Raw genomic sequence first — 27137 nt, forward strand, 5'->3', positions numbered from 1 at the left:
GGTGACTTCAATGTTCTTTTATGTAGGGTCTCTACGTGTGGATAAGCTCTTTGTGGTATGATGTGATTTGCTGGAATCACAAGGGGACTTACATTTGATGCCTGAACTTCTGATTTGCTTTGAATATTGCTGGAACACAGGATTTTCACTAGCTTAGATTTGAAAAAAGGAAAAAAGACGAGGGCGAGGAAAGGATCTAATCCTAACACTAAGAATGTAGGAGCAATGATTGATCTTTGATGGAATTCTAACTAGGTCTTGTTTTGACATCGCAGGACCATCTCCACAAGGCTAGTGCGATCTTTGAAGGAAAGCTTTATGATGTTCAAATCATCACTGCAGGCATAGACACCATCAGGTTGATGCATATCGATGAAGAAGCGACAATTGAAGTTAAGCTTAAGCTGAATGATTCCAGTTGACTACGCAAGGCAAGTCTGCAATCAACAAACTGCTAGTAGTATGGATATACGAATTTCACCATCAATCAAGCACATTTCTTCCACTCATCTAATAACATGAAATCAAATATGAGAAGTATAAAGACCATGCAAATTGTCGAATCGACCCATAAATTTCACCATTTCTTCAATGAAGTTACAAGTCTTTTACAACAACCTCTTGGCAACAATCTTTGCCTTCTCTCTCTACTCTACTCTAATTGCTATTCTAATCACCTTCTAACTACTCTCTATTCACTAACTAACTCTAACTCTCTCTAATTAGCTTTTACAAATGAAATGCCAGGGCTAATATAGTGCCCTCAATACAATTCGATGGCTTAGATCAATTCGAGATCAATGGCCAAGATTTTACAATGAAAACCCTAATTAGGGTTTGTTACAACCATTACATAACATTTAATGCTTGACCAATGATAAAATTGTATTGCTTGGACACATGTCCTCTCTGAAAAAATCGACCAATGGATAGCCGGGTAGGTACATCGGAGTCCGTGCCACCTTCCATGAGTTAGGTACATTGAATCTGGAAATGCTGAGGTGGACCACACTGACTGGAGAAGTGATGACTAGGATGCCACCTCGTCTGACACTTGTAACTTGGTAAATATTCAACTTGGTGTTGTTGAGAAGCTAGCTTTAATTAATTCTTCTGAAATTATCTGCTTCTTCAACAAACCCTTTGCTCTGACTTCTTGTGTCCTTGATTTGCAGGATGATGATGTACCTTGCCTTGGAATGCTGGATTGGAGAAGTCGCCCTTGATGACGTTAGTCCAAAGAAGGCTGTCCTTGTCGATGCTAGGCTGGATCGAAGAAGGTCGTCCTTGTCCTTGCTTGACCGTCCTTGATCTGGCTTGATTGTCCTTGATGAGAGCCTTCCGACTTGTAGATCCTTCGAGCTCGGGAGTCGCCATCTTGATACCTACACAACATTTCAAAATTAGTAACATGATTTGCAAAAATTAAACTTTAAAAGGAAGATTCAAGATTTTAATTAGGAAACTTCATGATAAATCTTGAGTTATCATTTCCTAATTTAGGATTTTCAAAGCAAAATTTAAATCTTCAAAAATGGTGCCAAGGTGATTACGCCATACCTCCACTTGGGAATTAACTCTAAGAAAAGATGCAAAATTAAGCAAGTTTGCTAGGCAAAATGTGGATCAAAGTCTTCAAAATGTGCTTCTTCTATCAACTTCACCACTTCTAGCCTTCAACGTCTTGAGGAAAATTCACTCCACCTCTAGCCTTCAACTCGCACTCCTTCTTGGACCAGATTTCGCACTCCTTTATTGCTCCTTCAAAATCGCACTTGGACAAAAGATTGAAAGATGGATTAACATGCTCAACACACCCCTCTTATATAGGCGCTCATCTTGATAATTGCCCCTAGGCCGACTTGGAAAATAGGCCCAAAAAACAAATAAAATTTAAAAAAAGAGGGGGCCGACCTTGCAAAATAATAACCCAAGCGCTCCCTTTTTTAAAATTTAATTTAATAATAATTAATTAAATGTCTTTGTAATTAAAAACCTCGATTTTTTAAAGGCTTTAAATTAATTATTGAATGTCCATGCGCTATTTTTAAATACCAATTTAATTAAATCTTTCACATTTTTATCGAATTTGGCATTTTAATGTAATTCGAAAATATTGGTGCCTAAGCATGGGAGGAATAAGGGACACTAACCACATCGCTCTGGTCCCTGGGAGAGGGACAGGAGCGCTCCTTCATTTTGGCCTTGTTTTTCTTGTTTTTCACGTTCAGAGTCTTGTCTTAGACGTCCAAAATAGCATTTTAATTTGGGAATCTTGAGTTTAATTCGTCCCTTTTGTGGAAGGAGTGTGCTTTAAAGTACTTTCGCCCTGGTCCCTTGGTGAGGGACAGGAGCGAACTTGCCTTTTTCCTTGGGTCTTCATTGTTTATATCAACTTGCAACTGTCTTCACGGTGCAAAATGATGTTCTTTACTCCCTTTTGAACACTTGAAATGTGAGTGGCAACTTAAATTTGGACACACTTGAACATTTCGCTCTGGTCCCTGGGAGAGGGACAGGAGCGAACTTGGGCATTTCCATCACCTTTGCGGTCTTTGATACTTTACTTCCTCTCCGAGGCGTTCCAAACATCATTGCCCCTTTGTGTCTTAGCTTGGAGTGATTTAAGCTTGGAGGGAATATTAAATAACCTTGAGTTCGCCCTGGTCCCTGGCTGAGGGACAGGAGCGAACTTTCACTTGTAGGCTCAATCATGCTTTTGCTAACTTTTAAAACCATCTTCAATGGATCCGCTATGCTCCCCATCACTCATCCTTGACATGTAATTTGCTTCATCTTGGCGAGAGATTTGTCTAAGGAAGAAATTGCTCTGGTCCCTGGGAGAGGGACAGGAGCGCCTAGGACAATATGGGCTTCACTTGGCGTTTTTACAATCTTCAAATTATCTTCAACGGACTCGTTACGCCTCCTTTGCTTGCCTCAAACTTAACACTTACTTGATCTTCGCCCAAAACCTGTCTTATAAGGAAAATTGCTCTGGTCCCTGAGAGAGGGACGGGAGCTATCACTTAAATTCGCCCTGGTCCCTGGCAGAGGGACAAGAGCGATTTTGTTTCTAGGGTCAATTTTCCTCATGATTGCGCTTTCAAGTTATATTCAACTGATAAAATGTATCTCCTTTGATCTTCTCAATTTGCGAAATCGTTCAAATCTTTCAAGGACAAGGCAATTTTGAATTTCAAGCTCCGGTCCTTCAGTGAGGGACAGGAGCGATTTTTGTCCTCCAGGCCCAAATGCTTCACTTTTCACCATGAAATGTCTTTGCTAGGGAAGATATCATCCTGCTTCATGCTATGAATAAAAGTTAATGTCCAAAAAAAGGTCTAAAATTGTGCATATAAAGAAAATCGCTCTGGTCCTTCAGTGAGGGACAGGAGCGATTTGACTTTCTAGGCAAAAACTTCATCATTTCATTGCTTTTGATCAAGTCTGGATGCTCCATCATGCTCATTTTGCCCTTCACCATGCCTTTGATGTCTCAATTCGTCCAAACAAGGTCAGGAATGGCTCAAATAAGTATTATCGCCCTCGTTCCTTGGTGAGGGACAGGAGCGGTTCGCCTTGGTCCTCCTGGGAGTGACAGGAGCGAAATTCGCTCTGGATCCTCAGGGAAGGACAGGAGCGAAATTTGACTTTTCGAACTCTCTATCAGGACAATTTTAATGGAATATAACATTACATTTCCTTCTATGTTTCTTCTTTCTTATACTTTAAGTTATATTCCATATATACTTTCAGGATGTTTGAGAGTGGTTTCAGACCTCCAGGAGTTATATTCCAAAATCTAGCTTTTTGAGGTTTTTCAGTTTCCAGACTTAGTCAAATTTCAGGATCAGGACATTCCAGACTTAGCCAAATTTCAGGATCAAGACATCACTCAAGCCGGACTTGCTTATCCATGTGATCACCTGGGCGACACTCAAAATGCAAAGGCTAACTAACAAAACCCTAAAAGACCTAGAAAACAAACCCTAAAAAGCAAAAAAAAGCAAGGGTCCCCATTTGCAGTGGGGCGATGTGTGAAATGGTCACAACAAAGGGTCAGGAGCGAAATTTGACTTTTTGAACTCTCCATCAGGATCATTTTATGGAATATAACATTAAAGTATAAGTGACATTTCCTTCTATCTTTCTTCTTTTTTATACTTTAAGTTATATTCCATATATACTTTCAGGATGTTTGAGAGTGGTTTCAGACCTCCAGGAGTTATATTGCAAAATCTAGTTTTTGGAGGATTTTCAGTTTTCCAGACTTAGTCAAATTTCAGGATCAGGACATTCCAGACTTAGCCAAATTTTAGGATCAGGACATTCCAGACTTAGCCAAATTTCAGGATCAGGACATCATAGACTTCATCGCTCACCAACTTGACCTAACTCAAGCAGAACTTGCTATCCAGGTGATCCCCTTGGCGACACTCAAAATGCAAAGGCTAACAGACAAAACCCTGAAAGACCTAGAAAACAAACCCTAAAAAGCAAAAAGCAGGGGTCTCCATTTGCAATGGGGCGATGTGTGAAATGGTCACAACAGGACTGTACTAGCCATTGCAGCAGCAAAGGGATGGAAGGTACATCAAATGGATGTAAAGACAACTTTTCTTAATGGAGAGATATTTGAAGAAGTATACCTAGAGCAACCTGAAGGGTTTGAGATCCATCATGCAGAATCTCATGTGTGCAAACTTAAGAAAGCTCTATATGGGATCAAATAGGCTCCCAGGGCCTGGTATGAAAGAATTGACACATATCTATCAAAACTAGGCTTCTCTAAACATGATGCAGATCCTAATCTCTACTACAAACAGAATAAAGGTGATATGCTAATAATGATTTTATATGTTGATGACTTATTAATCACAGGAGAAGATCACCTTATAGATCAATGCAAGAAAGAGCTATCCAAAGAATTTGATATGAAGGACTTGGGATTCCTTCATTATTTCCTAGGGTTGGAAGTATGGTAGAATTCTGATAACATTGTTCTAAACCAAGGCAAGTATACATTAGACATCCTGAAGAGATTTGGAATGCTAAACTGCAGACCTATGACCGCTTCAATGGAAACCAATCTTCACAAACTTAAAGAAGCGGCAGCTGAATCACCTTCTACTAACCCCACTCTATACAGGCAAATGATTGGGTCTCTTATGTATCTGGTAAATACAAGACCAGATATTTGCTATGCAGTAAATGCCTTGAGTCAGTTTATGTGTGAGCCAAAGGAGATACACTTGGTAGCAGTAAAACACATTACGAGATATTTACAAGGCACCTTAAATCTTGGTCTCAAGTATGAAAAAATTGATCTTAATCTACACGGATTCACAGATTCAGATTGGGCTGGAAGTGTGACTGACCGGAAAAGCACCTCTGGGTGCTGCTTCAGTTTAGGGTCAGCCATGATATCCTGGATCAGTAGAAAGCAGTCTTCTGTAGCGCAAAGTTCCACCGAGGCCAAATACATTGCAGCCTCCATGGCTTCCCGAGAGGCAGTGTAGCTTAGAAAGTTGCTTGTGGGATTATTTGGTAATCTGATGAAACCTACTATCATCCATTGCGACAATCAAAGTTGCATAAAGCTTTCAGTGAATCCAGTGTTCCATGATAGATCCAAACATATTGAGATCCCATACCATTATGTACGAGACATGGTAGACAAAAATGTGATCAAATTAGAATATGTTAGTACGGGAGATCAGACTGCAGATATTCTGACCAAACCACTTTCCAGAGTGAAGGTTGATCACTTCAGAAAGGGTTTAGGTATGATAGAAAGGTAATCTGCTTTGTAAATAAGATGTTGAAAATGTAAACTTCTTTTGTCATGTTGAGACATTCTGGGTTTTTACCCCCTGTGTTCATATCTAAGAGGTGACGATCTCTCAGATTATGAACTCTTGTATGCAGACATCATAAGGTGACGATCTTATGATTCTCAAACCAGTTATCATGTTGGATCTCTGGTATGTCATGGATGTGCCATGATGGTGTTGTGATAAAACATTTGAATAAAATGTTTGTGCACATATCACAACCTGGATAAGATGAGAATTTAACCATCCTCATATGTTTATCCTCAGTATTGCGTGTTTAGGCAATACTGATATCACGTGTTTAGGTGATATCTTGTCATAATAAAATGATGAATCTTTTATATCACATGGTTGGGTGATACTCTATGTCACATACTTCGAGTAATGTTTTATATTGGTATCCTATGTTCTGATGGTACTTCATATCATATGTATAGATGATATATATTCTTGGAGACTGACATTTTTGGAAAAGAAATGTGATGCAGGTTACTTTATCTTCCAAAAGCTAAGAGGGAGTGTTAATGCATTAGTAGCTTCTGCAAGATAAGACTCTCCTAACTCATTAATCTCCTCTATTCTGTTATTAGTTTACTCATTCATGCTTTATGTTTATCAGACTATAACATTGATCATAATTATGATATTGATATTGGATAATGATGGATTAGATTGACGACCTGCTTAACTATGTTAAGCGTCAATCTAAATGCTATCGGGCTATTAACCCGATAGCATATTAATGTCGATTCATATCGGCATTAATATGCTATCGGGATATTAACCCGATAGCATATAATGCTAACAGCTATTGTTATTGTTTACTTTATATTGATCCATTATCATATGCTTTGATACCGATTCATTATCGGGTATGTTTTAGATCTGTTACAATTAACAATGATACCGATTCATTATCGGGTATGTTTATAAGCACTGTTACCATTAACAATGATACCGATTCATTATCGGGTATGTTTATAGCATCAATTAGTTATGGATCGGTTGATGGTTGTAAGAGTCACGACCAAGTGACATCTTGGTCGGACATGTCTTATCTTACTATTTATACTTCATTCAAATTAAAGGAGATGACATTGAAATCGATACATGTTCATCCTCCTTACCTGCAGTAAAAGACAGATAACAATATTAGTGTCATAGTCATAATATAAAATAAAAAGACACCATCCTGCATATAACTTGTCCATTAAATTGGAAATTACAATACTTTTACAAATAGTTGATAGCTCTTTAGCAAGTAGTAGTAGGAAGAGGAGAAGACCAAGAATGTTGCCAAGGCTATGTTGGAATAAACACATGATTTTCATTAAGATATGGTGGATTCTTATGTGCTGTTTCCACATGTTGCATGGTTTCTACTTCTCAAGTCTAAGATTTGTTTATATGGAGTTGATTAGTTGAATGGAAGATATTATTGTTGATTAATGGTGAAGTCTATATGTTCATACCATTTTTTATTTGTTGATTGCAAATTGTAGTGCATGTTTAGTCTGAACTTGATTGAAAGCTTAACTTCAATTGCTCTATGATCATTGTTCATGGTATTGATATGCACAAGTGATATGAAAATCATTTGCATGCCCTTAGGAGATTGCACCATCTTTCTGTAGTTATTTACTCATGGTGAAGCAAAGCTTGGTTTGGTTTCATCAAGTCAGCAATCATTTCTTGCATTGTTAGGTGTTAGCTCGGATTTCCTTAACTTTTAATCTTTTGTCTTTTATTTTCCAAAATTAGTTAGTTTCCACGTTCCAACAAAACGTAGGTCCCTTTGTGGTACTAGCAAATCACATCAAGTACTCTAAGTCTATCCATAATTAAAGTCAGTTGTTTGCATTGTAAATGTTGGGGTTGCCTTATTTGATCACAAAGTTTAGCATTTAAGGTTTCCTTGTTCAAGAGAGGGTAGAATACTTAGTATTTTATTTTGTGTTTGAGGTGTCCTAAAAATCACATCAACAGTCTCACTTGAAACCCAAATATACAAGTTTTACAAGATTTCTTCAATGTGAAGGAACAATGTAAAAGCATCCACTTTGATGAAGATGTTTCTTATGGTATTGCAGTAACATTTCCTTCTTTTGTATAGTTCCTAGGTAGCATACAAAATATTGCCAAATTCTTTAGGAGCTCAGATGTTGAAAGGGATGTCCCTTGCTCGCATGGTCCTTCAACATGATTCATTTAGTTGTATTGTTACCGGTGAGCACATTCTCCATATGGTGCACATCCTTCTATACATGAGACTGATTAATGTGTACTCTATAAGTTTTCTTTTTACTTCCAATTGAAGAACCTCTTCCCAATTTAAAGCTAGTAAAGTTAGAAGTTTAGCAAGGGTTTATGTCAGTTCTTAGTGGTGGAAGGTTTAGGTGCTGATTAGTTTGTCTTGGCCAAACAAGGCAAGCAACTCAAATGCCCTTCTTCCTTTGTAATGCCACGAGTTTGGAAAATTTTCCCCCATGTTACATGATCTCTACTAATTTTGTTCTTTGCTTGTTGGCTAGGACTTCGACTCTTTTTTTTGAAGGGAATGATGGAATGGACAAATTAAATGGTTATATTTTGTTTATATGTTACACCCAATTGTGTACTATTTTTTTTTTTGGTTCGTGGGTAGTTGTTAGGAGTTGTTTGTAAGTGATTTGTCCACGGTTGTGCTCTTTTTGGCAATTGTTGGGTGCTTAACTAGGCTTCTCATGGTTAGAGAAGGTGGTCTATTTCGGTACAAGATCCTCCATATTCTACATTTGGATTGAACAAAGTGAACAAACACTACCTGTAAGAAAAGTATCTTAATCTACAATTATCTAATATGTTACGTTATACTCTATATTGCATTTAGTAGTGTTATGGTTTGGTGGTAGATACTTCCAACTTTATGTTCCTCCTAAAGGCCCATAATGTTGTTGTGGTCTACAAAGTAGTGTTGTGACGTTTTCACACATCACCCCATTCCAAATAGGGACCCCCTACTTTTTAGGCCCTCTTGGTCTTTTGGTTTTGGTTTGTTGGGTCTTTTCGTGGCAGTCTCTTTGGTCTTCTCAATTTACAAGTGTTTTGGGGTGAATTTGATCAAGTTTGCAAGTCGTTTGAGCAAATTTGACTAAGTCTGGAACCTATTTTGCCTATTTTAGGGTTTTGCCCTTCGGACTCAGATTTGAGGACTTTCCCTTAAGGTCTTGGAAAAATTGAACGTTGCATTGGAATCAAGGCTCTTCAAGGAAGCCACCAGTGAAATTTGAGCAAATTTTAAGTTAGAAAGTTCCTATTTTTTGGGGGATTTCATTGTCTACCGGATTGTCTTTATTTTGCTAAAAATTGAACTTACTATTTTTAGCAGTTTTTATTTTTAGTAAGTTTCTATTTTTAGTGTCATCTTGTCCTGATTTGCCCTAATTTTGATATTTTGAAGTACTTACTATTTTTAGTAAGTCTATTTTTTTTAGGTTCTTTGCAGCCAAGGGTCCCAACATTGAAGATTGAACATTCCTGAATACTTGTCTAAATCTGGAAAGTTTGAAAAAGCAGACTTTTGAGCAAAAAATGGCTAAGTGTGCAAATCATTCCAAAAATGGAAAGGCGTTGAAAATCTTGCTAAGGCAATAAAATCACGTCAATTCCAAATATGGCATCCCAATCTAGTAGTTGATAAAAAATGACTAAGTTGGGAGGGAAATCAAGAAATCCTTTACCCTAGCGAAAGTGGCATCCAAGTTAGGAGTGGGCGCCAAAAGGACCTCATGGAGGAAAAACAAGAAAATCCACCATTCCATGACCATGTGGAAATGGCGCTCAAGGAGGTAGTTGGGCGCTAGAATGAGGGTGTGGAGGAATTTTCCTCCACACCACACTTTCCTGCACCACCTCAAAATGGCGCACAAGTTCAGGTTCGAGCGCTCAAACTGGGGTATGGAGGAATTTCCTCTGAGGCACAAGATTCCTAAACACTATCAAAACAACGCCCAAGTGTGCATGAGAGCACCAAATGGGCCTTGTGGAGGTATTTTCCTCTAGGCCAAAATTCCTGAAGACCATCATTCTAGCGCCCAAGATTGAAGGTTGAATTCTAAGGCAGAGATGGGGCGTTGGTCAAAGGAATTTTGAGTAAGGAAGAAGTCAAGGAATTCCAAGGCAAGGAAGAAGTTAAGGAATTCCACGCAAGGAAGAAGTCAAGGAATTCCGAGCAAGGAAGAAGTCAAGGAATTCCAAGGCAAGGAAGAAGTCAAGGAATTCCGAGCAAGGAAGAAGTCAAGGAATTCCGAGCAAGGAAGAAGTCAAGGAATTCCAAGGCAAGGAAGAAGTCAAGGATAAGAATGCAGAAGGAAAATCCCCTCAGGAAAGAGAATCAAAAATATCCTTCTCAGGCATGCAAATTTTGCCTAGGATGAAGAAATTTTAAAACAAAGGAAAAATTGATCAAGGAAGAGAATTTTCTCTCTCTTGAATTATGGAACTCAAATTTGAAAAAATAGGAAAAGTGAAAAATTGACTAGGTGTTGGAAATTCCTTCCTTCAGGATAGAATTCTAGGAAAGTGAAAAATTAACTAAGTGTTGGAATTTCCTTCCTTCAGGACAAAATTACTGGAAAATGTGAAATTTGGCTAAGGAATGAAGAAATTCCTTCCTCAAGAATAAAAGTAGAATCAAGGTCAAGATTGGGCACCAAAATGAAGTTAAGGAGGAATTTTTCCTCCACATCTAAATTCCTTCACCTTGGAGAAAATGTGCTCTAGGAAAGGAATGGGCACCAAAATGACATCAAGGAAGAAAAGTCTAATTTTTCAGAATTCCTCCACTTCCTAGCAAATGCACTCCAGGACAAGTAGAAAATATAGAAACATGATTTGGGAGGAAAATTTCAAAAAACAAAAATTCCTTCTTCAGAGAAGAAATGCACCCAAGGTGAAGAATTTCAAGGCATGAGGAAAACTAGCTAAGTAAGAAGATTTTCTCTCTTCAGGACTTAGGATGACAAAATTCCTTCAGGATGAAAAATTCTCTCTTAAGAATTTTCTCTCTCCAAGAATTCCAGATGAGTAGGATATGTTAAAGCGGATAAATTTGTTAAAATTCTTCAAAGGCAGGAAAATCTTCCAAAATGTCTTTTGTGAGTCCGGAATGGAAAGATTCTTGTAAAGGATGAGTTGGTGACATGCAAAGAGAATATTCCATATTAATGAAGCACAACCAAGAAAATTATAAATGACAGGGGGGTCCATTTGCTTGGCGAGAATCTATTGAGTACATGAAGGCATAGTGGCGTATTCATTGTTGGAATATTTGACCAAGGTGGTGGCTAATTCATTGCATGGTAGTCATCGTACTTAATGCAGTAGTGGAGCATCTTTTGCATGTAACCGATTTTGGAGGTGATGGTGCATTTATTGCACAATGGGCAATCTTTTGCATGAGTGTGCATTTATTGCACAGTGAGCACTTTTTGAATGTAATGGTTAATTAATGCTTATGGGCGCCATTTTTGGTAGGAATGTAATCAATTGTTACTGGGCATGATGGGTCATTAATGTTTATTACCACCTTGTTGCATCATGTGTGTGGAATCTTTTTGGTCAAACCCTAATTAGAGTTTGCATGTAATCAAGCCTGGAGGCCTATATAAGGGGGTGATCCCCTTCATTTGTAACGAAGGGAGATTTGTATGAAATTGTTGCGATAAGTTATTGAGATAATAAAAATAAAACATTGTTCTCTGATGGTGTCCACTGTAATGTCCTCTACTAGGGTTTGGTCTATTTAACCTATAATTAATCTATTTGTAATTATGACTTAAACAACTTGATTAAGAGCCAAGTCTATCTTAACATGAATCAAATCTATGATATTCGATCTTTCTTTAGTCAATCAAGTACCTTCTAATTTACCATACTAGATAATTAAACTTATTCTGATTCATTTATATATCATTTGCATATTTATTAAATGCTAGATATATGAATTATTATGTATTACTGCAGAGCAGTTTCTAAATTATATTATATTAATTATAATTATTATATTAATATCTATTATTATATGCATAGTTTTAAAACTCGTGGACTCGCCACGGACTCGCGAGTCCATGGGAGCCACGAGTCGACTCGCCAAGGACTTGCGAGGCGAGTCTTGGCGAGTCCATCTGAAAGACTCGCGAGTCTTTTGCATGGACTCGCGAGTCTTTCAGATGGACTCGTGCGACCCAGAAAAAATGTCATGCAAGCTTTAAAATTGAGTTTAACATGTGACATTTCCTTTTATCGTTCTTCTTTCTTATACTTTAAGTTATATTCCATATATACTGTCAGGATGTTTGAGAGTGGTTTCGGACCTCCAAGAGTTATAATGCAAAATCTAGTTTTTGGAGGATTCTTCAATTTTCCAGACTTAGTCAAATTTCAAGATCAGGAAGACATTCCAGACTTAGCCAAATTTTAGGGCATTTGAAGATCAGGATGACATTCCAGACTTTAAGTTATATTCCATATATACTGTTAGGATGTTTGAGAGTGGTTTCGGACCTCCAGGAGTTATAATGCAAAATCTAGTTTTTGGAGGATTCTTTAATTTTCCAGACTTATTCAAATTTCAGGATCCTTCGGCGATGCCCCTTGACCCCAACTTGGGGGCATTGCCCCCAAACCCCCATCGAAAAATATAGGGGGAAATTGCGCCGATGGAAGTAGGGAAAATTTAACCTCCGAGTCTGATTAGGCTCCATATAAAAGCATAATTAGCATTGAAGAAATCTTGGTATTATACATTTTAGAGTTGAAAGTTTGAAACTATGAGTATGTGACGTGTAATGTTTCAATTATGGCTCTTATGTTCTCTAAATGCATTAATTTCTTTATGTTTTTTTGTAAAACTACGGTTTTTTTTTTTTGCCGAGTCCTTGCCGAGTCTTTCACGAGTCCGAGTCCGAGTCCAAATTTTTGGTTTGCCGAGTCCATGGCGAGTCTGAGTTTTTCAACTATGATTATATGAATATTTATATTTATAACACTTATAGTATTTCTTATTCTGATTTGAGTATATATACATAAATATGTAGATGAATTAAACAATATTACCAATAATTTATGGTGTTAGATAATAACCTATTATATAAATTATTAATTTTACCACTGCCTAAAAGAACTAACTATATTTAGTGGCTGTAAGAGCAGACAGATCTGACATGTGTCAGATCTGGTCTGCCACTGTATACGAAATTAAGAATGACTGTCATACATATTGCAGTCTATATTAGTATTACTACTAAGTTCTGCATAAAAATATTATCAGACTTTATATATTAAGCACTCATATTAAGCACATCACTGTACATACCATCAAGAACAAGGATGCTTACTACAGTTCCCCTTTTTTTAATGTGCTCTCAATTCACAATCTTTTTTTTTATATGTCTCCTCCCTTATGAAGTTCTCTATATGACCTTTATATCTTGCTTTTAACTTTGAAAAGAATACCTTTTCACAAGCGATACACTTGTACGTTAATCATACGATTCAAACTTCTTGCTGCCTTTTAACAATTTGACTTAATAGACCTAAGAGATTTGATCAACCAAACGTTAGTTATGTTTTAAATAAAACACCAATAATAATCGTCATTTGTCTTTAACATGATTGTTGCTATCCTTGTGTACTTTCATAGCTGCTCCTTAGTGTACTTCTACAAATTATATTAATACTTATTTGCTGAATAGTATAGAATACCCGTGTGTCTTCCTCTTTATGGTCGTTGATGTTTTTAATGTTTTATATCATCATAAGATGATAGGTTGCTGACCCACGATAGTCTTTGGTCCAACTCTGTCGATGGGATTACATGGAACTACATCATCGTATGTGATTCTATTTTCTCCATTTCTTTTGAAGATATCGATCTTGGTCCTTCTTCCGTACTATTATTCCTCGATTAATGTTCTTCAATTGGTTTATTTATTCTTTATGATGTATCTTCCATCCTCCATGATAATACAAGGCTCCATCAGGATTATTGTCTCATAAATGCTATATATTAGTATCGTAATAATTGGTTGACTGTATTAAATTGATAGAGATAGCCTTTGAAAGGATGCATAAAAGAGAATGATTGTGATATCTTATTCACCTGTTTGGTCAATATTAAACTTGTACGTCTATTCTCATGGATTGGCTATAAACATGTATTGTTGTCCATATTTACTTGTGTCTTCATATCTATAATCTTTATTAACCATAGAGTCAGCTTTAATGAGACTATCACAATTGTTTCCTTCTTCATATGTCTTTGTATGAGGTCCTTGATGTCTTATATTATATATAAAGGAGTTTTCCTTTAATTGTTCGGTTTTAGAGTTCTAGCATCTGGATAAGGACGTCGCACTTGTTTATGGTTAAGAATAAATTATGATTATAATTTATAATATATAAATTATGTTTATAATATAATATTAATTTATTTTTATTTGAATATTTCGAGAATATTATTAGTAGTAGATATAAATATTAATTTAAATAATAAAATAAATTTCAAATAATCATTCGTTGGTAATTATATTAATTAATAATATTTAATATATATGTGACGATCGAGGAGGGGACGTGACATCCACTTAAGTTATTTTTAAAAAATTGTAGGGTTTCACCTTCCTTACTTAAAGTAGAAGTAAAGTAGTGCTTTGATTTCAATGGAGAATGTAATGGTGTTTGATGAATTTCCATGGTTCATACTTTTTGCATCTTGTTGATTATAAGTTGCAGTGTAAAGTTAGCCTGAGACACTAAATTTGTGCTAAGTTCGATTGTGGATAGTCATTTGGATTGCACCATTTTGGGTATTCAAATGCACTTTCTCAATGTGAAAATCCTTCAACATCCTTGGAAGATTGCACCTGTTCTTGTGGAGTTGTAGTTAATCTTGGGGAAGCAAAATTTGGTTTATTTGAAATTCGTCCATTAGAGCACTATCTATTGATATCACTGCCCTTAGGAGTACATCTAGATCCTTCTAACCCTTTCCCCTTTAAATTCAATCTATTCCAGTTCAATTCATTCGAAGCAGAAGCATCACAGAATTGCCATATCTGATGATGAAGTTCCAGCCACAACAAAGAAGTGAAAGAACGACCCAAACGTAAGTCCCCTTGGATTACTAGCCTATCACATGAAGCCAACTGAGTCACATCCATTGCATAATCGGAACCTTGTAGTTAGTTGTTTGAACTTATTGCAATCTTAGCATACAATTGAACTTTGATCAAGAGAGAGTAAAGTGACCATTGGAAATCTGTATTCTGTGTTGCGCGTGGTCACAAAACGTACGTCAACAAGTAGCTTTCTAGATTTTTACAGGGCACTAAGCTCAATGTTTATGTATTCATTGGCATCAAGGATTTTAGCCTTTTTAGGATATGACATCTCTCTCTTGGTTGGGAAACTTTTCATATGGGAAGATGTTGAAGTTTCATTTCTTTTGAATACTGTGCATTGCAAAAGTGATCTGTAATGCCCATATAATGTTTTTATTATGTGTGTTTATTCTTATTGTTTTTTATTTTTTATGTTAATGTAAAGTATATTCAATTTCTATTGAAGAACAAGTTAAATACTAGCAATGCTATGTGATTGCAATTTATAATTTTGTGTCTAACAATTCTGATTTATTTATGTGCAGACTGTGGGAGAGAGATCATTTTAATATTTTTCAATGTCTTCTCCAAATGAATTCAATTGGTATATATATCATTTAGGCAACCGGTCAATAGGTGTATTGACCGGTCATGCCTTTTTAGGCATGACCGATCAATGCACCCATTGATCGGTGCCTTTTCAATATACTTTTGTTTTATCTCTTAACACAATGCTATTTACATAATGGGTCGGTTCACATATAACCCCGATAAACATATTGCATATCATAATTTGGATCGGTGCCTTAATGCACCCGATAACCAAAGTGCACAGTGTATATTGGAATCGGTGCATATTTCATTAATTAACTAAAGTGTTTTACCAAGCAATGAAGCGGTGCTTGTTTGCACACGATAGCAAATACTGAATCGGTGCTTTATTAACAACAGCATTTAGTTGAGGTTCGATGCACATAATATGTTACCGGGTTTTAACAATCCGATAACATATCAATATATATTATAGCAATCGAATGAATACCATTATTTTATAGCAATTTATCATGTTTCAAATCAGTAAGTAAAATATAAATGATAACAGACATATACGAGTATGGTTTACTTATCTTGCAGGAGCTGCAATGCATTAACAGTTAATGCAAATTGGAAGGATATTTGAATTCAATCAATGCTTATAATACATGCGGATGTGTCCCCTACCTTTTCACAGAATTCTCATATTGGGAATGTGGGTACACTTTGGAAATGTTCCCCCTCTATCCCCTCACTGTCAACTTTAATAAAAAACGTCCCAGAAATGCTGCAGAAATTTAGGGACAGCCAGCCATTCCCACTAAAAAGCAATCAGAAAATAAAAAATAGTGCAAATTACCCAAGGAACAAATATATAATATAGCAATTAATTCATTGGAATTTTTATTAGTAGGTATGGATTGATATTCACAAGTTTTTATATGCTACAGGTTCGATTTTGAGCTTAAATTCCAAATGGGTGTTATCTTCCATAAAACAATGGAAAATGGCATGCACCTTGAAGGTTTGTGTGGTCTCAAAGGCTTTAATTTGAGCATGGTGGTGGGGGCTCTACCCCCCGACTCCATCTTGTATCGTGATAGGAAACACGCCTGGGTGTTACCTTTGGACCTTGCAAGGGGCACTACATCTCAACTCAGTTGGGGGCGTTGCCCCTAGTCCTCCATGACAAGATTGCATATTGAGCCCACTAGGGATTGTAGCCCCCAAACCTTTAATCTAGTTTGAAAAAGAAAGAATTTTTTTTTCGGCCATGCAATGTTTTCATATACATACATAGATGACCTCATCTTTTGTGCATTCTGTTGTAATTTTATATAATATACATGTATGTTGACAATGGAAGCAATGAACTCTAATATGAAATCTCCATTCAGCTTTAATGTTATGTAATAATGTTTTATAATGTATATGATAAATGCCTTATCAATGTTATCATGTGAATATTTTAAATTTCCTACATTTTTAAAATTTCCCAATATTTTTAGTAGTTGTTCCCTATTGCCCCTTAAAAATGGCCTCCCAAAGTCATCCCTTCATGGAAGCTTGGTGTAACATCGATTAGTGCTAGATTTTATGCTATGAAGATAAACTCTGGTGGTGTTTTTCTTTGTAACTGTTCTCTTTGGAATCTTTGATAGAGGACACGAGTACTTTATTGAAAATGACTATCAATACTTTTTTAACATCTTTGTGAAAAGGAAAATAAATTTTTGCATATACGATATGGCTGACCAAAAAACCATTCTACTTCTAATATTAAAAATTATTCGTTTACTTCAAATAATCATGCATTTGAATTAAAGTGGCACATAAAGTGTTAGACAGATGAAATCTGGCCTAAAAATTACTTTTTGCTATTTGACTGGATTTTGGGAAAAATAGCTAATGCACTTGTTATTGTTTGTTTACACAAAACGTGGTTCCCAGTTTGAGCTTCCTGTCTTGTGGCAGCCCCATCCACATTGTATGATCTACAAAATAATGATGCATAACAACCATTATTCTTATCTGATGAAGTGACCTATTTGGCCTTACTGAAGTAATCAAGATAGAAAAATAATATGACATCCTTTTAGATTTAACAAGTAGAAAAAATTTGTGGTAGCCTAAGATTTATCAAGTTGGAGTCCACATTTTGTCTTTGGAAGAGCTTCATACCATCATGTCCTCCAATATCTTCCCCTTGATAACAATGAACAAGAAATCCAATTTAACATGGCCATATGCCTTCATGTCTAATTTCAGTCGTGCATTCATGCTTTTGTACTAGGACTGAGCATTTTGCTAGCAACCAACCACACTATTTAATTTGGAGAAAATCTACAAGTTGTGTTTCTATGTTGGGTATGATTAAGTAAAACACGCTGCAAAGAGAATTTTTCTGCTAATCTGATTGCAACTCTGTAGTCTTATGCTTTATTGCCATTGCAAATAAATGTTAAGGTTGCATTCGTTGTTGGATAAAGGGCCGAAGGCCCCTTTATGAATTTCAGTAGCACCTTTTTTACTAAGTGAAAAATCCTTTGGACCTGGTGTGTTGTTTCTCTAAATTGAGTTTACTGAATTCACTGCTTTATTGATTGAATTGGTACAACATGAGCAAGCAAGATTCTATTCAATTTCAAAGAATGATGATATTTCTTAGCTTCTATTGCATTTGATCTATTAAAGCTGTATGCATCTTGAAGAATGTTGTGCAATTTCATACTATTGTTCAGTGAATCTCCTATTTGCTATCTATATTAGATCCTTTATGCACTAGTGGATGTCTTCATATGTCATCATTTAATTGTTCCTGCTTTGCTTTTGTCTTTAGTGGTTAGCCTGTTGAGATAATTACTTAATAGGCCCATCAATTTATTGAATTGCTTGAATATTGAGTACAAAAGTCTTGCTATGTTGAATTATTTAGAGCCATTCTTAAGACAACCATTTTTTCTGCAACACAAATTATTAAACATTATAAGTAAGATTAGCTTAATGGAAAGCATATTAGTTCCTATGATAATGAATAGACAGTAGAAAAATCTGTAAGTCTTAATTTTAGCTTTGTCTTAGAAATGGAAGCTATTCTCATCTTACATATCATGTTAATAAAGGGACATGTTTTGATTGTGAGCTCTGTTACCAGATTAGTGATGCTGAGAAGCACCTCCAACGCACTTTCTTGAGCGCTGCAGCTATAAAGGCTGGGAATCTGATTGAAGAATGGATGCAGGATGCTGGACTGAGAACGTACTCTCTCTCTCTCTCTCTCTCTCCGTTCTTTGAGTTGAAGCTATTTAGTTGTGCACAAATATGGCACAAATATATCCATTGAGCAAGCTATAATTTTTCAGATGGACTGATAATATGGGGAATGTACATGGTCTGACTGATGGAGCAAATGCCAGTGCCCCAAAACTTCTGATTGGCTCTCACTTGGTAACTCAACCATCTGAAATTAATCTGTTCATCAATAAATACTGAAGAAAAATAATCCAGAATTTTAAAATCTGATAATTGTTACTTTGGATGAAACAGGATACAGTTGTTGATGCTGGAATGTATGATGGATCATTGGGCATCATATGTGCTCTAGCTGCACTCAAAGCTCTCAGAATTAGTGGAAAATTGGAAGAACTTCCACGACCAGTTGAGGTGTGAATGCAATCTAGTTTCTTCTGTCTCCATAATTAAATATAGCATCAAATACACACAAAGTAAGGGGTACCTAGGCAAAAAATACTCTAAAGTAGGTAAATTTTATCCATGAAAAAAAGTAGTATGGAACTAATGCTTCTAATTAATAGTTTATTGTTTTTTGTTTCTACTTCTTCGCAAGAACCACTATCAATAAACCAGAATTAAACAAATCAATCCTCCTGAAATAGTACCATAACTTGATCATTTACTTTTTGGGGACCATTTTTTTTAATGAACACCTGGAAAGACACAAAAAACAAGCATTTTAGTGTGTATTTTGTTTACAAACTTTGTGAAATGGGACTCGGACTCGGCTCGGACTCAGCAAGGCCAATTTCTCAGCCTCTCTATCTACTTGGTCGATCCAATCAGTGTCAGACTCGGAGGTTAAATTTTCCCTACTTCTATCGACGCAGTTTCCCCCCATAATAAAGGCATCGGGTGTTATTTTTCTATTGGCTGACATTTTGTAACCCTAATTTTTCTCATTCTCAGGCGGAGGTTGTAGTGAACAAAGACGAGATCATTTATTTTAAAAAAACTTTTTAAAATGTTTTTTTTTGTCATTTTATGTAACCCAGCCGACGGCTGAGTTTTAGGCACTGGACTCGCCAAGTTTGGCAATTTTAGGCCAATCTCACCAACTCGGCGAGTCTGGCGAGTTTGCCCCCTGGACTCGGATGAGTCCGAGTCTGAGCTCACCAGACTCGGGGGGCATAAATTGTACTCGGACTTGCCGAGGGCAATTTTCCGATCTCTGGTTTTGATTAAGGTAAACATGGGAAATGGGTCCAAACCTGTTACAAACCAGCCATAGAGGAAGCAGGATGAGTCTCACAAGAAGTGAGACTACAAAAAAACTGCGAACAAAGCAAGTCTCCCAAGATGAGAGACAGGAACCAACCACAAAGAAGAGAACAAAAAAACCCAGCAATGCTTTTGATCGAAGCATGGAACCAAAAATTGGTTTTGGAAGGACTTAAAATGACTAACAAAGACAGTCAAGGCAGCTTTTAATCCAAATTTCACCAAAGGCCTTAGAAGAGGGGTGTAGTCAGCAGTTTATGCCAAGTGTTCATAAATAAATATGTTGTTAGCCGAAGTATTAACTATGTAAGTATTAGTCGGCTTATGTAATGTTGACATTTGTTCCTGATGGGTAGTTGTTTTGGTAGTTCCTAGCAGTTGGTAATCCTAATCAACCATCGGATAGTATTTATGTACTCATTGTTGTCTCAAGAACCAGTTCTGATTTTGTACACATTGCATATGGTAATGAATGAAATATCCTTCTGAAACACTCTTGTACTTGAAGTTGACATTATTACATTCTGTTATTCTATGTTTTGCAAATGATCTTTCTGTTTACCCTGCATTGTAATTAATAAGTTCCTTGTGGGAGTAAACATTTTGGCACGTTGCTGATATGAAGCCTAGAGATCTAAGTCACAGAGAGGTAGTATGGCAACACATAGTATGATGATGTGATGGGCTAACTGTTCGAACTAGAACTATTGGAAATTGAGGAAGAGGAAAACATGATTAAGGACGAGTTGACGCAAGACTTGGTATACTTGAGGGAAGCATCTATCAACCGATATGTTCGAAGGGAGGCTCTCCAGCGAGAGATACCTGAGATTACCTGAGATAACCTCATAGTGAATGATGCAGTTGACCATCTCCCCCAAAGACTACCAAGGTTGTTGGCACCTAACTTCATTGCCCTTCGAAATTTTCGAGAGGAAAGGGATTGAGAACGACATTGGGAACAAATACTACAATGGTATGAGGAAAGGAACTTGAGGGAGGAAGAAAAGAATGATACAAATAGATGTCGCGACTTCAACAATTAATTCCCTTACGACCAAATAAGGATAGAAGATGTATTATAAACACTAAAGAGGAGGGAGAGGGATCAATGAGAAGATCTCTTCGGATCAAAGAGCAAAGTGAACAACATTGGTTGCAGAGAATCACTGAGGAATCCCAAAGTCTAGCAAGAAGTAAAAAGTAAAAGTGTCAACCAAATCCGTAGTTAGGAGAGACCATTTGGCGAAGAAGAACAACACCTCATGCATGGAGCGAGTGGGAGGAAATCACCAAAGCCCTAGCACTCCTTGACGAAGTGAACAAAGACCTCACCGATCAAGAAAACAATCAGTCCGTACAGTCAATACCGGATGCAGAAGACGAAGAAGAGGATGAGGAAGGAACCTTGAGAATGAGGTTGCTGAAATATTTGAAAACAATCTGCACTGTATCGAAAATCTATCTATGGCAAAGGAATCAAGAATAGGGGGCTTCAGAGGAAGACACTAGGGAGGAGGGAGTCGAGAAACAAGGAAGGTATCTGTTGATGAGTTTTTTATGACTTCATGCAACATAGAATAAAATACGAAGTATTCTATCCTCTCTTGAACAAAGACTCCCCAAATGCTTAGTTGTGTGATCAAATGGGATGACTCTAAGGTTCTCGAATGTCAGGTCTTGATGTGCTCTTGGATAGACTTAGTTGTTTGATGTGATATTGTTGGAATCACAAGGTGGACTTATGTTGAATCTTGAATGTGCTTGAATGCTTCTGGAACTTAACCATCCAATATTGCAACTTGGTGATGCTTTCTCTTTAACTGACTTGGATTGAGAAAAAGATAAAAAGAGGAAGGGTTTAGAGAATCTAGTCTATTCCTAGAATGTAAGAGCGATGGAAAATCTTTGATAAAATTCCAACTAAGCTATAAGCTTTGACATGCAAGCAACATCTCCACAAAGCTAGTGCGATCTTCTAAGGTAAGCATAAGATGTTCAAATCACTTCTAACAACAAGTATATCATCAAGGCAATGCATATCAAATTGTGAATAGCAATTGAAGTTAAGCTCATTTAAGGATTCTAGTTGACTACACATGACACTTTACAATCAACAAAATGCTAGTAGTATGTATATATGAATTCCACCATTGATCATACACAGTTCCTTCATTCATCTAATTATCAATATCTAACGTGAGGATCCAACAAGAAACTATGCAATTATGTAGAAGAACAACACGTTTCACCATAACTTCAATGAAAAGGAAGTTTATTTACAAGTTTGGCAACAATTTTTGCTTTCTCCTCCTACTCTACTCTAATTGCTTGCTATCTACTAGCTATCAACTATTCTTGAACTATTCACTATTAACGTTTACAAATGAAAGAGTGGAACCTTATATAGTGCTCTTATTACAATGAAGGGCCAGGATCGAATCATAATCAATGGCCAAGATTGAAATAAGAAAACCCTAATTAGGGTTTGCTACACCCATTACAAAGCATTTAATGCTTGACCAAGAATTAATTTACAATAAATTGGGACACATATCCTTCCTTGAATAATTGACCAATGAATGGTGAGGTTAGGTACATTGAAGTTTGTGCCCACATGTGGAAGTTGTCTCCTTGATGGATGAGCTAGGTGCATCGAATCTGGACACCTTGACTTGGAATAATATGATTGGATAAGATTTGGTTGCCACTTCGGCTTGTGATGGAGGCATATCTCTTGATACTCAACATTTCCAAGCTCCCACAATGATGATATGATGGTGGGAGATATTCCTGGCTAACTTGATTATCTTCATCTTGAAGCTTTCATCACAAATCACTTCCTTGCTATATTGGCAATAACTTCCTGGATTTCTGGAGGAAATTCAAGATACTTGTAAAAATTGCTTCCTTATGATGTCTTGAACTTGTCCTTGATCTCTTTTGTGTGGTGAAATTTCTCTCTTCATGAAGCAAGCTTGCATCTTCACGTTGCATATACTTCCTTAACTTGAAGTGTAATGTTGAAAGAGTGAAGCATATGTGTTGATTTCCTTTGATGCTACGAATGCATTGATCCTGCCATGCTGAAGTGATCTTCTTCTCTCTAAGTTGAGCTCCAAAAGTGTTGAACTTTCGTCATTCTCATGTTGTATTTGCTCTATCTCTCATGTTTCTGATATTGATGCTGACCTTTTGTTCCACTTGTCTTCGATTTGAACATGCTGACGTTGACGTGCGAGTCTTCATCTCCTTCAAGTGATGGAGTTCCTTCTTCCTTGCCTCTATAACCTGAAAACACACACAAATCTTGATCAAGAACAATATCAATCTTAAAATCTGAAATGGATTTCTTTTGTTCAATTTCTGATTATCATCTCCAAGGTCTGATTTTATGTCTGATTTTGTCATACTTTTAGACTCAACTTTAATGTCAGATTTAATCATTTTCAGGTCTGATTTCTGAGCTTTGGTCTGATTCCTATCCAAACATATGCAGGATCAGGCTTTTTAGGGGTCATTGACAGTGCTTAGGAGAAGATTGGGCTTCTGATAGGGCAAAGGAAATGTATCATAGGCTGGTTGGAGATTTCAGGGGTCAAAGGAAGTAAGCAACTGCTAGGTCGTGGATATGTAGGGGCAAAGGAAGTGATGGATCAGGGATCTAAATAGGCAAAGGAAGTACTCCTGGGGTAGGTCAGGGTTTTGACAAACCAATGGAAATGAGTCAAAAGTAGTTTGTGGTTTTCAATGAGCAAAGGAAGTTTGAACCTTTTCACTCCTTGTTGATTTTGAGGGGTCCTGTTGATGTGTGTTTTAGGTACAATCGAACACAGAATAAAATACCAAAGTATTTTACCCTCTCTTGAACAAAATCACCTTAGATGCTAAATATCTGATCAACTAAGACGATTCCAAGGTTTCTACGGTCAATTCTTGACATGTGGGTAACTCAATGGCTGATGTGATTTACTATTTTCACTTGGGGACTTACACAATCGTTCTAAATGATTCAAGGTTATCATGAATGGACATGGGTTTGCCAATGGTTTCAAATGATTTTGCAATATGAGCGTGATCTATTCTAATAAAGATTTCGAATAAAATGCAAAAGGTGTTAGGGTTTCAAGCAGATCCGAAGCAAATATGAACTAACAATTATATGCAGATTTAAATACAAAAGATAAAGAAATAAAACAGGACACAGATAACACAGAGATTTAACGTGGTTTACCCAGAATGGGTTACGTCCACCATACACAGCCGTCCAATCTTTCTTATTATCCAGCAAAAATAGTACATCAACCTTACAATGCCTTAAGCATCCCAGCCGCTTATAACATGCATTTTTAGGGCAACAAACAAAGTCGGCCTTTTTAGGGTTTTATTACAATGTCGGTTTTCATCAATGAAAAACGGCAAAAATTTTTTTCTCAGGGGCTGCCGCCCCTAAACCCCGGCTTTTCTCGAGGGCTGCCACCTCCGAACCCCTGCCTGGGGCCCAACCCAGCCCCGGACCCCGACGAGGATACGTGCTGAGTGTACAGTACTTTGCTGATCAGTCGCCACATTTCAACAATCTCCCACTTGGAGACTGATCAGGCTCCACACCGAACAATCTCCCACTTGGAGACTGATACTACACGACACCACTGTACATGCAACATCCGCTGGATAAAACACTAGGACTTGACTGGTATAAATTCCACAATTAATCAAGAAGACCAACGGAAACTGATGAAGAAATCAGCTTCTCCTGTGGAACTGCCTTTGTGAACATATCGGTAGGATTCTCACTTGTGTGAATCTTCTCAAGCCGTAATTGACCCTCCTCCAAAATAGTCTGGATGAAGTGGTACCTGAGCTGAATGTACTTTGTCCTTGAATGAAAAGCAAAGTTCTTCGCAAGATGAATGGCACTCTGGCTATCAGTATATAATGGGCTATCCTCTTGTGTCTGACCCAATTCCTTCAGAAAACATTGCAACCAAATCATCTCTTTGCTGGCTTCTGTAGCAGCAACGTACTCAGCTTCAGTGGTTGAAAGTGCAACAACCTTTTGCAGCCTAGAAATCCAACTGACTGCAGTTCCCCCTATAGTAAAAACATACCTTGTAGTACTCCTCCGTGAATCAATATCACCCGCCAGATCAGAGTCAACAAATCCATTTAGAGCAGCATTAGATCCTTTGAAACATAATGCCTTCGTAGTAGTTCCTTTCAAATACCGAAGAATCCATTTCACAGCATTCCAATGTTCCATACCCGGATTACTCATAAACCTGCTCCCCACTGCATGTGCAATATCTGGCCTTGTGCATACCATTGCATACATCAGACTGCCAACAGCTGATGAATATGGGATGTTAGACATTTTATTAACCTCTTCCTGTGCCTTTGGGCACATCTCTTTAGTCAATTTGAAATGACTAGCCAAAAGTGTACTAATTGCTTTTGCATCCTGCATGTTAAATCTTTTCAACACCTTCTTTATATATTCACTTTGGGACAAATTCAAGGTTCTATTTTTCCTGTCCTGTGTAATCCTCATACCGAGAATTTGCTTAGCTGCACCCAAATCCTTCATAGCAAATGACCTGGCTAATTTCTGTTTAAGATCATTTATATGTTGCATGTTAGACTCAGCAACAAGCATGTCATCAACATAAAGCAACAGGATAATATAACTGCCATTATCAAATCTCTTAAAATATACACAATGATTAGAATGACATCTATGATAACCGTGTTCAGCCATGAAACTATCAAATTTTAAATACCATTGTCGGGGTGCTTGCTTTAGGCCATACAAACTTTTCTTCAACCTGCACACCAAGTTCTCCTTACCTTTGACCTCATATCCCTGTGGTTGCAACATGTAAATTTCCTCCTCCAAATCTCCATGGAGAAAAGCTGTTTTGACATCTAATTGTTCAAGATGTAAATCATCTGCAGCCACAAGACTAAGTACAGTTCTAATTGAAGTCATTTTTACAACTGGAGAAAATATTTCATCATAATCTATACCCTTTTTCTGTGCAAAACCTTTTACCACAAGTTTGGCCTTATATCTTTTCTGACCTCCTTCCTCCTCCTTCAGCCGATAAACCCATTTGTTAGGCAAGACTCTTTTTTCTGCAGGTAAAGGGACTAAGTCCCAAGTCTTATTTTTCATCAAGGAGTCCATCTCCTCTTTCATGCCTAGCTGCCATTGTTGTTTGGCATCTACCTGCATTGCTTCTTCATATTCTTCTGGTTCACCAGAATCCGTTAATAAAATAGAATACAAAGAAGGAGAAAATCTTTCAGGGGGTCTACTTGTCCTCGTAGAACGTCTAACACTTGCAGGAGTTTGTGGGACAATTTGTTGTTGCCGAGCATCAGGTACTTGTGGCATTTCATTTTCAGGAATCTCATCCAACACCACATATTCTTGTTTTTCCTGTTCATGCTTCTTTTCCTGCATCTGTCCTTTATACATAACCTTCTCATTGAATATAACATCTCTACTTCTAATTGTTTTCTTATTTTCAAAATCCCATAACCGATAGCCATATTCATCTATCCCATATCCAATGAAGGTACATTTCTGAGATTTAGCATCAAGCTTGGTTCTGTTTTCTTTATCAACATGGACAAAAGCTTCGCAACCAAAAGTTTTTAGAAAAGAATAATTTACCTTTTTACCAGTCCATGCCTCCTCTGGAATACCACCATCCAAAGGGGTTGAAGGTCCTCTATTTATCAAATAGACAGCAGTATGTACAGCATCTGCCCAAAAATGTAAGGGTAATCCAGCATGCAATCTCATGCTCCTCGCACGTTCCATGATGGTCCTATTCATTCTCTTTGACACACCATTTTCCTGTGGAGTTCCTGGAACTGTCTTCTGCTTTCGAATCCCATTTAAGGAACAGTAATCTTCAAATGTTTTGCTGCAATACTCACCTCCATTATCCGATCTGAGACACTTCAACTTTTTTCCTGTCTCATTCTCAACCAAAGCTTTCCATTTCTTAAAAGTTTCAAAAACATCTGATTTTTGTTTTAGGAAATATACCCATGTTTTTTCTGGTTGAGTCATCAATAAAAATAACATAATAACAAGAGC

The 27137-nt window shown here is 37.1% G+C and overlaps 1 protein-coding gene across 1 annotated transcript in view; it reads left to right on the forward strand.

Moving 5' to 3' along the window:
* LOC131062461 (allantoate deiminase 2) overlaps positions 1-27137 on the forward strand; it is a 163474-nt gene that overhangs the window by 42524 nt on the left and 93813 nt on the right. Inside the window, exons 3-5 of the mRNA XM_057996124.2 lie at positions 18666-18769; positions 18874-18958; positions 19058-19174. Of these exons, the coding sequence (XP_057852107.2) occupies positions 18666-18769; positions 18874-18958; positions 19058-19174 (306 nt within the window). The remainder of the gene's footprint in view (positions 1-18665; positions 18770-18873; positions 18959-19057; positions 19175-27137) is intronic.

The sequence above is a fragment of the Cryptomeria japonica genome, chromosome 8 (assembly GCF_030272615.1).
Source record: "Cryptomeria japonica chromosome 8, Sugi_1.0, whole genome shotgun sequence".
Classification (NCBI taxonomy): domain Eukaryota; kingdom Viridiplantae; phylum Streptophyta; class Pinopsida; order Cupressales; family Cupressaceae; genus Cryptomeria; species Cryptomeria japonica.